This window comes from Schistocerca gregaria, chromosome 10 (assembly GCF_023897955.1).
Source record: "Schistocerca gregaria isolate iqSchGreg1 chromosome 10, iqSchGreg1.2, whole genome shotgun sequence".
In the NCBI taxonomy this organism is placed as follows: domain Eukaryota; kingdom Metazoa; phylum Arthropoda; class Insecta; order Orthoptera; family Acrididae; genus Schistocerca; species Schistocerca gregaria.
Window position 1 is genome coordinate 149,432,936 of NC_064929.1, and position 14,303 is coordinate 149,447,238.

A 14,303-nucleotide genomic window follows, 5' to 3' on the forward strand; every position below is an offset into this window, starting at 1 on the left:
ACACTTCAAAGTGTTAACTGGTATTGTTCTATACCAACCATCAACAGAATCAAAAGACTGAGGCAGCCAGAGACAATCAACATGACAAGTGACACTTTGTCACGATCGGAGTAGCCAACTTCATTCAAACGGCCACCTCGAAGCAAGTATCCAATTGTACCCAAAAAGCCCAACTGAACCCAGCAGCCAACTGCACCAAAGAAGCCAATATGCCATTTCATTTAATGGTGTAGCCTGATGTCAGTGAACATTGTTAAGTGTTCTGTGACCCTGCAGACAGCAGCAGTATCTGAAGTGGAACATACCATTGATGTGGAGCCGCACTCCATCCTTGAACCACACTATCTCTGGCTTGGGCTCCCCAACCGCCTCACAGTTGAAGCGAACAGTCTTGGCGGCAGGGAAGCTCTGAGAGGGTGGTTTCACTCGCACTTCCGGCGCCTGCCAAACCGACAGTGTCACCTTCTGGAAAGAGAAACAACATGTCATCATTCTGTCTAGACTGCTTTACCTGAAGTGTCACGTGCACTCGTAACAAATTACACAAGCTACTCAAATATTGTCCATTTGTCAGATGTGAGATAGTGGTTATTATATTCTGTCAGCAACACACTGTAAGCATTCTTTACACTTTAAATGTACTTCACTCATTTTTGTGGTGAACTGCGTGTGGAAGGCGAGAACACAAAGATGTGATTATATGGCAATGATAAAAGTGGTAGAGCGACCTCCAGACCAGATTTGAGGAAACACACATCAGCAAATCGTAAGTAATTACTTTTTTTACAAAAAATCGTGAAGTGAACTGTTTGATAATCTATAACTAACAAAACTGTGTCGTTGTAGATCCCACTGATGATGCCTTAGAACAGGAGAAGGCAAAAAGCGTATGGGATAAATAAGGCAACTAGCAGCAGAAAAAGGCAATTTGATTTACAAAACAAGTATTTATATGCTTGCTGCGGAGGATGGCCACACAAACAAACTTAAATTCTTCCTGGTCACAAAATTAAAATCTTGGCTTGCTGGGAAGTAACTGTCGTCAAATGAGTATTTTGCAGAGTTTGATGGGAGGAAAGCAGAGTATCACTGGGCCAAGCGTATGTCCTTCAAAGGAGAGTCGGTCGGGAAATATGGTGATCTGTTTACTTGTCACAAGACCCTTTCGATTTGTAAACACGTGAGTGCTCTCAGTTTGCGGGCAGTACCTGCTGCTGTTGGCCGTCCTCGGTGGCACAGGTGTAGTCCCCGGCGCTGGCAGCCGTCACGTTGGAGAGCTCGAGTGCCACCAGCCCCGCCCCCACCGCCCCTGCGGCGCCCTCGGGGTGCAACCAGCGCAAAGCCGGTGGCGGCACGCCGGAGGCGGCGCACACCAGCGTCGCGGCGCCGCCCTCGGTCGCGTTCACCACGGCGGCCAGCGGCGGCAGCAGCCGTGCGGGGGCGGCGGCGGCGCCCGCCGGCCGCCGCTGCACCGACAGCCGCGCCTCGGGGCTGGGCCGCTTCTTGCCCGTCGCGGGGTTCGTCGCGACGCATCTGTCCACACACACGCAAGCCACCGCTGCTCAAGTCCCCACAGACAATAAAATACAGCGTTGGGTTGGGCCGTTTGGGAGAAGAGACCAAACAGCGAGGTCATTCGGTCTCATCGGATTAGGGAAGGAAGTCGGTCGCGCCCTTTCAAAGGAACAATCCCGGCATTTGCCTGGAGCGATTTAGGGAAATCACGGAAAGTTAGGGTGAACAGATGCAATTGTTTAAAAAGGAGGGCAAACAGCTTCAAAAAGGAGGGCAAAGAAAGAAAAAAAAGAGGACACATCAAACGGGTCAACTGCAATGAGGATACCACCCTTCACCTTTGTACAAGTCACGTGACTGCCGGGAATTCCCGGTAAAACTAGTAGTTAATTGTTGCTGATGGTCAGGTGGTGGTTAACTGAGCAATATAAAAAATAAAAACGTTGATTGTGGTGACAGTGTCAATTGTTTTGTTATGTCAACAACACGGAATTGTTTACAAGGCGAAAAACGTAAGACCATTCACCTCCCTTCATTCGACGCACCGCTACCAACACCTAAAATTCAAGCAGCACCTGATGACATGTAAACTGCACTTTAACCTTCCGAATACAAATAAATTGAATGGCTATGAAACAGTGAAATAAAACCATGTACCTTTATTTGCCACTCACTAACACGTACGTTCCAGCTCCACATATCTTACATTCCGCTTCAAATTCATTTCTCCCTTTCTTGAAAGCTGGATATTTACGGGAAAGGACGCCAGAAAATGTACACTTTCGTTTAGGCATAGCCAAACATTTTACGTAACTCACTCGGTTAAAAATGACACTCACAAATCACACGTGCACCACACGAAGCCAAGCCAATACAATGCGAAGATACGAAACGAAAATTTTAAATAATCGATATTTGCATTCGCTTATAGATCAATCAACGATAACATCGACGATCCTGGTGCCACCTACTGACACCGCCCTCGTGCGTGTTTATCACGAAGTTTGTGACAATAGTTAAAGTATTTAAGAAACGAGCAACAGAACGGGACGAATTATAAATGTAACTGTACTACGCTCAACTTACCGAAAAAGCAGCACACTGTAAAAATCCGCCCGGACCCCAGACAAAGAGCTAAAAAGGACATGTCCGGTTTAATCCGGACTTCTGGTCACGCAACGGAAAACCTAAATCAGGAGGGCCGGACGCGGGATTGAACCGTCGTCCTACCGAAACCGAGTCCAGTGCAAAATATAGGGTGGCTGAGATATGAGTAAGAGCCGTGTTTTTCAAGTAAAGTACCGTTTTGAAATTAAATACGTGCTAAGCTATGTAAATAATTTTATTTTTACATGAAAGCCTGTACCTTAATCTACTTTCCTACATAATTTCCGTCAATATTGAGGCACTTGTCATAACGTTGTACCAGTTTTCAATACCCTCCTCATAGTGGTCTCCCGCCTGACTTGTTAACCACTGCATCAGCACTGTTTTGACTTCGTCATCGTCTTGAAGACGCTGACCGCCCAGATGTTTCTTCAAGTGCAGGAACAGACGGTAGTCACTGGGCGCATGATCGGGGCTGTACGAAGGATGATCTAGAGTTTCCCATCGAAAAGATGTGATGAGATCTTTGGTCTGATTCGCCACATGCGGACGGGCATTGTCTTGCAGCAAAACGAAGCTCTTGCTCAACTTCCATGGACTGTTGCTTTCATTCTGGTGTGACGTAGGCCACCCATGTTTCATCGCCCGTAACAATTTGGCTTAAGAAATCATCACCGTCGTCGTTGTACCGCTCAAGTAAAGTCAAAGCACTGTCTAAACGTTCGGTTTTGTGCACATCGACGGCCGGAGTGACCGAGCGGTTCTAGGCGCTACGTCTGGAGCCGCGAGACCACTGTCGCAGATTCGAATCCTGCCTCGGGCTTGGATGTGTGTGATGTCCTTAGGTTATTTAGGATTAAGTAGTTGTAAGTTCTAGGGGACTGATAACCACAGCAGTTAAGTCCCATAGTGGTCAGAGCCATTTGAACCATTTTTTTTGCTCAGAGCCATTTGAACCTTTTTTTTGTGCACATACATCAACATTTTGGTTACCCGACGTGCGCACAATTTTCGGTAATTCGAGTGCTCGGTCTCAATGCCATACATAACACTACTAGAAACATTAGGAAAGTCATCCCGCAAGGAGGAAATAGTAAAGCTTCTGTTTTCTCTCGCCTTATTGTCCACTACCTGCACCAAACTTTCATTAACTACCGAAGGACGCCCACTCCGTTGTTCATCATGCACATTTGTGCGGCCATCTTTAAATGTTCTCGCCCATTTTCTTACCATTCCATCACTCATAATGTTTTCTCCGTAAACTGCAAAGATCTGACGATGAATATCGATCACTTTTAGGCCTTTAGCACTAAGAAATCTTATAACAGCCCGTACTTCACAGTCGGCGGGATTCGCGATTATCGGAGGCATCCTAAGGTGCGTTTACACTGGGTTGGCAACATTGTTCGCAACATTGTTCATAGCTAGTAATGGACTACCGATGTTGGCAACATGTTCGCAACACAAAATCAGTGTTCCACGGCTGTGTCGGTAGAGATCAAAGAAACATTGTCCGTGGCCTGCTACCACAAAATTCCGCTACGCAACGCTAGTGTACGTTTGCTCTCAGTGAGTGTTTAGGTGTTTGTTTTGCTGGAGTGTAGTGGTGCGTTTATTTCATGTCCCTTCATTTTTATTTGAAATGGAGTGGTCCCGAGACAAAATTTTCCAGCTGATGTCGCTCTATGAGGCAGAGGAGTGCCTGTGGAATGTACGTTGCGCAGGTTACAAAAATGCTAAAATCAAACATGATTCATTACAAAAAGTTGCGGCGCTTGGCACCAGCAGCAGTGATGTGGACAAAAAAATTAAATCTCTCTTGTCTCAGTACCGACGAGAAAAAAGAAATATAGAGGAAAGTAAAAATTCTGGATGTGGTACTGACACACTTTACGAAACGAAGTGGTTTGGATTTGAATATCTACGTTTCCTGGATGAAATGGAACTATTTGTGATATGGCTGGCGTTGACAGGAGTCTCCTGATGCCAGAAAACGAAGAGTACCGGCAAGTCTTTGGTTCACAGGGGTTGCTTTTCTGAAATTTGTGACTTTCTTTGAGACAACTGCTCCTATAACATTCAACAACATTTCAAAATCTGACGGCGACATCCTACTGAAGTTGCGACAGTCAGAACCGTCTTCCAAATTCAGCTCACAAAGCATGTCATTCGCACCACGTCTTCTATGTATGTTTTGGTCCACCGACGACGACTAAATCGTTTTCTTCGTCTGTTTATTTCGTTAAGTATTATTAACGCAGCGCCAAATGCCATTAATTCTTCCTCTTCACTTGACAGCGTATGTCTTGATGTGAGTACACAAAGTAACGTATCAGTTCACCGCAGCAGACTATGTTGTTCGCTAGTGTTAACGGGAATGCGAACAACGAACAATGTTGCCAACATGTTGAGGGAACAAGTTGCACACAATGTTCCGAACAAAAACATGTTCTGAGCTCAATGTAAACGCGCCTTTAAACATTCAGTACACAGCGTAAACAAGGAAGAATCAGGCTGTAATGGCGTCAGTGCGTAGATTAAGGTACAGGCTTTCATGCATAAACGAAATTATTAAGATATCTTAGCACGTCCTTTTTTAATTTCAAAACGATACTTAAAAAACACGCCTCGTAGCTCGCCTTCCCTTTGAATGTGAACGCAATATCCCGACTTCTGAAACAAACAGCTACAACAATGCACAGCCTTATGCAATGTCCAATTGTTAGCATTCTTCTGTCAAATGCCGCCAGAGTGAAGTTAGACGTTTCTCTTTGCGGTCTACAAAATGACTTTTTCGATAGAAGAAGGAATTGAAATAGTGGAAGCATACGTGAAAACAGGTTTGATGAAGAACACTCGCGAAATTTTACGAGTCAAGTGTCCGGATAGAGGACTACCAACAAAGAGAAACCTGCATAAATATTCAGTCAGATCTTGATAAGATTTCAACGTGGTTCAGAGATGGGCAACTTGCTCAGAATGTTGAGAAATGTAAAATTTTACACTTCACAAAACGAAAAAATGTACTATCCTATGACTATAAATATCAATGAGTCACAGTTGTAATCTGCCAAATCATGGGTTTAACACTCTTTAGGGATACAAAATGGTAAATTTTTAGACGACATAGTTGTATGGAGATAAACAGCGATTAATTTACTTATAATCAATTATTCAAAATGACAGTCACAATCGCATTATTTATTTTGACGCCAACCGGTTTCAACCCGCGATGGGGTCATCCTCACGGCAATTTACACCAATTTGCACAGGCAGGGTGCCGACTCCATCGAGCGACCAAATGGTGTAAATTGCCCTGAAGATGACCCCACCGCGGGTTGAAACCGGTTGGCGGCAAAATAAATAATACGATTGTGACTGTCATTTTGAATAATTGATACAAAATGGAATGCTAACATAGGCTCAGTCGTGGGACAAGCATGTGATAGACTTCAGCCGGCTGCTGTGGCCGAGCGGTTCTAGGCGCTTCAGCCTGGAACCGCGCGACCGCTACGGTCGCAGGTTCGAATCCTGCCTCGGGCATGGATGTGTGCGATGTCCTTAGGTTAGTTAGGTTTAAGTAGTTCTAAGTGTAGGGGACTGATTATCTCACATGTTGAGTCCTATAGTGCTCAGAGTCATTTGAACCATCTTGATTAACTTCGGTTTATTGGTAGAATACTGAGGAAGTGCAATCAGTCTACAAAAGAGATTGCTTGCAAATCACTCAAGCGACCGGTTCTAGAATGTTGCTCAAATGTGTGGGACCCGTACCAGATGGGACTAGCGGGGGATATTGAAAGTATACAGAGATAAGCAGCAGGAATGCTAACGGGTTTCTTTAATCCTTTGGAGAGTGTCACAGAGATACAGAAGGAACTGAACGGGAAGACTCCTGAAGATAGAAGTAAACTATCGCGAAAAAGTCGATTAATATAATTTCAGGAACCGGCTTTAAATGATAACTCTAGGAATGTGCTACAATCCCTTACGTATCGCTCGCATAGGGATCGTGAGGATAAGGTTAGAATAATAACTGGACCCACAAAGGTATTCAAACATTCTTCCCGCACTCCAAGCGTGAATGGAACAGGGAAGAAACGTAATAGCTGATACAATGGGACGTACCCTCTGCCATGCACCTCACGGTGGTTTGCAAAGTACAGTTGTAGATATAGAGCAGTACACTGTCAGTCTAAAAATTGGCGCACCTAAGGATCTGTGCAAAATGTAGAACAAAGATTCCTTCAGTTCGCACACCACAATTTACTGCAGACGTTCGCCGAAGAATTATTCAGAGACCAAACGTTCATTGGCCCAACAGGCGCATGGAAGTAGGAAGAGTTGTCACCGGGTATTGAAAAGTCTGAATCTGAAGCAGCAATTACAGGAGGATGTGTCAGGAACGTGTAGATTCCGCACGTGCTCTTTTGAACAAGAGCGATGGTTTGTTACACACTTTCCATTAAATCACGACTGACGAAGCACGGTTCATCTTTCCGGTCATGTGAAATCAAATAACCAGAGGTACTGGACAACGGAGAACCCTGACACACTGTATCAGCAACTACTCCGTGATGGAAAAGTCGGCGTTTGGTGTGGTGTAACAGGAACGCGTATAATCATACAATGTAGGCTTTCACGGCCGGTGTTGTCTTCAGTTGAAACTTCCGGGCTGAGAGGCCGTGGTCGACGTATAAAATTTCCACCTGAGGTTTCGTCTCCATCTGCGGGAGACATCTTCTGAGGTCGTCCGTCTACTGCCACTGAGGCTCCAGGTACTCTCGCATTTATAGAGCGCATAGATGGAAAAAGAGAGTAACGGTCAACTCAATTTCCTGGATGTGTCGATAATTAAACGGGTGGGTGGGACGCTGACTCACAAGGTATATAGAAAGAACACACACACGTATCGATACCTTCACAAGAAATCAAACCATCATCCGAGACAAAAAAGAGGTGTCATGAAAACCTTGGTGGACAGGGGCAACAAAATCTGCGAGCCGCCTTACTTGCAAGGTGATTTAATCACTTACGGTCAGCCTTCATGAAAAACGGATATACCAACAAAGAAACGGTCACCTACAGGAAAAGTTTTCCTACCGTTCATTAATAAAGTCACGGACCGTATCGAGAAAGTTTTGGGCAAGTTGTTGTTGTTGTTGTTGTTGTTGTTGTGGTTTTCAGTCCTGAGACTGGTTTGATGCAGCTCTCCATGCTACTCTATCCTCTGCAAGCTTCTTCATCTCCCAGTACCTACTGCAACCTACATCCTTCTGAACCTGCTCAGTGTATTCATTTCTTGCTCTCCCTCTACGATTTTTATCCTCCACGCTGCCCTCCAATACTAAATTGGTGATCCCTTGATGCCTCAGAACATGTCCTAGCAACCGATCCCTCCTTCTAGTCAAGTTGTACCACAAACTTCTCCCCAATCCTATTCAATACCTCCTCATTAGTTATGCGATCTACCCATCTACAGCATTCTTCTGTAGCACCACATTTCGAAAGCTTCTAGTCTCTTCTTGTCCAAACTATTTATCGACCATGTTTCACTTCCATACAAATATTTTCAGAAACGACTTCCTGACACTTAAATCTATACTCGATATTAACAAATTTCTCTTCTTTACTCGATATTAACAAATTTCTCTTCTTCAGAAACGCTTTCCTTGCAATTGCCAGTCTATCTTTTTTATCCTCTCTACGTCGACCATCATCAGTTATTTAGCTCCGGAAATGGCAAATCTCATCTACTACTGTAAGTGTCTCATTTCCTAACCTAATTCCCTCAGCATCACCTAATTCGACTACATTTCATTATCCTCGTTTTGCTTTTGTTGATGTTCATCTTATACCCTCCTTTCAACACACTGTCCAATGCTGTTCAGCTGCTCTTCCAGGTCCTTCGCTGTCTCTTACAGAATTACAATGTCATCGACGAACCTCAAAGTTTTTATTTCTTCTTCATGGATTTTAATAACTACTCCAAATTTTTCTTTTGTTTCCTTCACTGCTTGCTCAATATACAAATTGAATAACATTGGGGATAGGCTACAACCCTGTCTCACTCCCTTCCCAGCCACTACTTCCCTTTCATGCCCCACGACTCTTATAACAGCCATCTGCTTTCTGAACAAATTGTAAATAGCCTCTCTCTCCCTGTATTTTTCCCCTGCCTCCTTCAGAATTTGAAAAAGAGTATTCCAGTCAACATTGTCAAAAGCTTTCTCTAAGTCTACAACTGCTAGAAACGTAGGCTTGCCTTTCCTTAATCTATTTGGCCAAGTATGGGATCGAAACAATATTCAGACCCACCAAGAAGATGAAGGAATATTTAAGAACTGCAAAAGACGCCGGCACCCCCTACCTGGGGTATACAATATTCCATGCAGTTGTGGATAAGTATATATTGGAACAACGAAAAGAAGTGTAAACACCCGCTTAGCCGAACATAAAAGAAACTGTCGCTTAGGACACATCGAAAAATCGGCCGTAACTGAGCATGTTTTTCGAGATGGGAACCATGAAATTAAATTTAATGAGACAAGCGTTCTAGCACGAACATCCCATTACCATGCGCGCATGTATAGAGAAGCAATAGATTCACAAACACCATAATAATTTTAATAGAAAAGAGGGAGTTTTAAATTTGGACAAAATATGGATGTCGACGTTGCGCCAGCAGAATGACAATCGGTTACTCTTAATCGAGAATGATGACGCCTTCCAAAGACAGGCATACCGTCGGCATCACGTGACGAGTGGTGGTGCCCTGTATGCTCTCTATAAATGCGAGACTACCTGGAGCCTCAGTGGCAGTAGCTGCACAACCTCGGAAGATGTCTCCCGCAGATGGAGACGAAACGTTAGGTTGAAATTTTATACATCGACCATGGCCTCTCTGCCCGTAAGTTTCAACTGAAGAGGAACGCGTATCGTTGGACCTATATTTTTTGACTCCGTCCTCAACACGGTTGCATGTATGGAATTTTTTCAATTTGTGTTCAAGACAATGCTGCTTCTTGCAGCAAAACGGGACAACATGCCGTCTAAGGTATCCCTGAAACGAGTCCATTATGTTGGTTGGTTGGTATGTGGGATTAAAGGGACCAGACTACTACGGTCATCGGTGTCTGTCCATGAGGTCTTCGCTGAGAAAAAAAAAATGTTCAAATGTGTGTGAAATCTTACGGGACTTAACTGCTAAGGTCATCAGTCCCTAAGCTTACACACTACTTAACCTAAATTATCCTAAGGACATACACACACACATCTACGCCCGAGGGAGGACTCGAACCTCCGCCGGGAACAGCCGCATCGCTGAGAAACAAACTGTTTGCAAACACTTACGGCGACCACGACTGCCGGATCTAACACAATGTGATTTTTCCTCTGGGGACACCTGAAGGGCAGGTCTAGGAAACAAATGCACACGTAATACAGGAAATGAAAGACGGCATCAGCCGTGGACTCGCCGCCACTGGTATCCGAACTATGCTCAGGGTGCATCTGAAAACGCTTAGGCGTACACAGCTGAGCATTCTGTTGCCTGCATTTCCCTTATACTTACATATGCGCCACCCTATACTAGCTGGCGCTCCTAGTCACATCTTCCTAAAGGTTCACTCTCCTCAGACTATAACATATGCGATTTTTACGATTTGTTTTGTTTGGAAAAAGTAATGAATCAATCAAGGTAAATCTTTTTGCACATTATTTGTCGAGTCTTGAACAACATTTTCTAATTTTATTAAGAAATTTAGTTACCAGTCATCATTAGGGTAGCTCGTCTGTGAACACCTGAAAATATGCTAACAATGTTCATAAAGTTTAGACGGATCTAACTAAAAAATCGTGGCCTCTTAGTAGGATGAAAACTAGGACAACAGGTGTGTTTATTGTTGAATATTTGGGACGCAATTAATCACATTAGTTTTCACACTGATTTTATTACATTTTTTGTGGATATGAGTAAATGACGGCCCATACTTGGAATCTATGCACTGATTGTCATACTCAGATGCTAGGAACAATTAAGTACACATTAAGAGCCGTCTATTTAAAAAAAGGTACACTACAACCATGTCATTTCAGCCACAAGTTTTATTCTATAAATATATATGCACTCCGTCTTCAAGCCACGAGTGGCCTACCGGCACCATCCGACCGCCGTGTCATCATCATGAGGAGGATGCGGATAGGAGGGGCGTGGGGTCAGCACACCGCTCTCCCGGTCGTTATGATGGTATTCTTGACCGAAGCCGCTACTACTCGGTCGAGTAGCTCCTTAATTGGCATCACGAGGCTGAGTGCACCCCATTCCAGAAACATATGGACCCCATAATCAAAATTACGGGCACCTTTTATATATAATTAACCTGAATGTATTTTTCTTCCTGCTGATAGTCTGTTAGTGCCTGTACTCTACTTTCCAGAAAATAGTACCCTGAAACATCCAAAAAAATTCGGACTTCTAGCTCGAATAGACTTTTGTGCATACAATAAACATGAAAAAAATTGATTATTATGAAATTCGAATTTATATTTCATCTGTGATTCACTTCTGTTAGTCCTAATACACTCCAGCAGCATAATCTTCTTGGTTTACATGTTCCTTGTCTTCTCTATTTCTTTCCTTGTTTCTCCTTGTTATTTCGGCGCCTTTAATTGCTTCAAGAACCCACTTTTCAGGTTCGGCCACTCTCATGGAACCAACTGCCAACATAAATTGCCTCATATTAATCACAGGAAACATTCCTAGCCCGTGTGGAGTTTCTGGTCTCCCATCGGGCGCCTCACCGGTTGGAGGATAGGGGAATAGGTACCGGGGAAATAAGAGACCCGGGCTGGACCAAAACTAGCTGCTGCTGTCTTGTAGCGTGACACTGGCTTATCAAAGGCTAAAGGAAGAAAACCCGGCGAATAAATTACTTGGTCCCCAGGTTGGTGGTTGTGCAATGGGCCAGCTGTTCACGTGAAAAAAATTAAAACGATAAAAAACCTAATAATAAGCCTCGGAAAGACTGGGATCTTGGACGACGAACTGGCGACGAAAAAAGGAAACATGACAGGTTCACGATGGATATTGTTGTACTCTCTGAGACCACCAGGAAAGGCAAAGGAGAGGAAGCACTTTGTGATTATGTACATATTTGGAGTGAGGTGTCCAAAGCGGTAAGAGCCAATGCAGCAATCTCCATTATGGTAAGGAAAGCATGGATAAAGAAAATCACAAATTGGAAATTTATTAATGAACGTACTATTGTGGCAGAAGCGACTATTTGCCAGGGAAGTTGTAATTATTGGTGTGTATGCACCCACGAATGATGCAAGAGACCAGGAGAGAGATACTTTCTGGACAATATTTGGGGAGACTGCAGAAAAAAATCCCAAGAAGGAAGGAACTGATTATCATGGATGACATGAACGGAAGAGTAGGGATTAAAGAATCATGTACGATAGTGGGAAAACCTGGAGAGACAGAATATAACGACAATGGAGAACGACTGACAAACTTTGTGAACAGTTTGACCTGGAAGTAACGGATATTCATGAATATACTTGGCAACAGAAAACGAGAGAACTTCGTTCTATAATAGATTATATTACTAACAAACAGACAAGTAGTTTCAAGGCAGCGGATGTTAGATCTCATAGTGGAGCCCAGTGTGGATCAGACCATCATCTAGTAAAAATGAAGAGTTTTTGGCCACGGAAGAATGCAAAGAATGATTCTAACAATGTTAAACCGAATTGTGCTGAGAAACCTCATGATCTACACTATAACACAGACAGCCTACGACATGAAAGCACACGAACATTCTTTGGTCCCAAAATGGAATGGGCATTGGGAGAGTTATATGAAATACAGAGGAAATATTTGAATATATAAAACACAATATTATAAACATAGCGACAGAGGTGCAGAGCATAAGAGGAAACAACCACAGCCGTGCAGCAGAATGGTGGTCAGAGGAAATGGAGGTGGAGCAACAAGAACAACCTACAAGAAAAAGAAGAATGAAGTGATAAAAAAATAAGGGTAGCAAAGATGAAGCATGAGAAAGGGCATGAGCCAATGTCAATAGCAAACTAGGATCTTGGAGAGTGAAGGAGCGTGGACAGTATCAAAAGGACTCCAACAAAAGACGAAAGCCAAAACCAGTCTTCAACCGGTAACACCAAAAGAATGAGAAGAATATTTCCGGAAATTATTAAATGAGCACAGAGAGGAGTATCTGGAGGAAGGAATCGTGGAAGAAAGGGAACAGGAAGGGAAGAAGATCCAAATTTTAGGAAACGAGGTGAGCAAAGTATTAAGAACAGGGAAGAATGGTAAATCACCTGGACCAGGCAGTATCAGTCTGGAGTTCTTAAAATATGGTGGTGAAAAAATTGTGACACTAATGACACGGTTATTCAATAAAATGTTACATGGAGATTCAGAACCCACGAAAATGAAGCTCGGGTATATCAATACTATATTTAAGGAAGGGGAATGCAAAAGCTACTCGAACTATCAAGGAATTTGTGTTACAAACACCGTAATGAAAATTTTTGGAAAAGTGAAAATAAGCTGGAAACAAATTTTAAAATCAAGGTAGAAAAATGTGGCTTTGCAGCTGGTAGATCATGCATAAACCATATTTTCACATTAGGACAGATCTTACAAAAACTCGGGGAAAAATCAAAAAACACAGGATTAATTTTCATAATTTAGAAAAAGCGTATGATACTGTCCAGAGAAAACTTTGATAGTACGAGGGCTATCCACAAAGTACATTACGTTTTGGAATTAAAAATACATAAAGTATTGGAATTTTTTTAAAATTATATACAGATGAAAGCCGCACTTAAATACTACTTTTCTACATAGTTGCCATTTAAATTAAGGCACTTATCGTAGTGATGGACGAGCTTGGAAATTCCTTTGTCATAAAATTCGGCCGCCTGCGCCTTCAACCACGTAATGACTGTATTTTGGGCCAGAAAAAGTGTGATTTTTGTGGATTTCCTGGAAAGAGGCACTACAATAAACTCTCAAAGGTATTGCCAAACTCTGCACAACCTCAGAAGAGCAATACAAAACAAGCGCAGGGGAAAGTTGGGCTCAAAGATCTTGCTGATTCACGACAACGCCCGGGCCCACACGGCAAATGCCACTCGTGAAGTTCTCGAATCTTTTAAGTGGGAGTTGTTTCCTCATCCGCCGTACAGTCCCGACCTGGCACCGAGCGACTTCCACTTATTCCCAGCGATGAAGAAGTGGTTGGCTATGCAGCGTTTTGATGACGACGCACAGCTTCAAGAAGAGGTAACCACGTGGTTGAAGGCGCAGGCGGCCGAATTTTACGCCGAAGGAATTTTCAAGCTCGTCCATCGCTACGATAAGTGCCTTAATTTAAATTGCAACTATGTAGAAAAATAGTATTTAAGTGTGGCTTTCATCTGTATATAATTTAAAAAATTCCAATACTTTATTTATTTTTAATTCCAAAACGTAATGTACTTTGTGGATAGACCTCGTATTACATATGGCGAACATAAATGGTCCTTTAATTAAAATAATATAAGAAATATATAAAAATAACATGTCACGCGAAAATAAGTAATACAGTTTCACAGAAATTTAGAAAAAGCAAGAGTCTGTTACGAGGCTGACCAATGTCACCAACATT

The 14,303-nt window shown here is 43.1% G+C and overlaps 1 protein-coding gene across 4 annotated transcripts in view; it reads right to left on the minus strand.

Moving 5' to 3' along the window:
• The window catches only part of LOC126293598 (protogenin A-like), a 450,940-nt gene that overhangs the window by 89,798 nt on the left and 346,839 nt on the right, over positions 1–14,303 (minus strand). For all 4 annotated transcript variants that reach the window (XR_007552316.1, XM_049986876.1, XM_049986877.1 and 1 more), the window contains exons 6-7: positions 1,209–1,533; positions 306–465 (exon numbers count right to left, since the gene is read on the minus strand). Coding sequence is in view for 3 of the 4 variants with exons in the window: in XM_049986876.1 (XP_049842833.1) it covers positions 306–465; positions 1,209–1,533 (485 nt within the window). In the remaining variant the exon portion in view is untranslated. The remainder of the gene's footprint in view (positions 1–305; positions 466–1,208; positions 1,534–14,303) is intronic.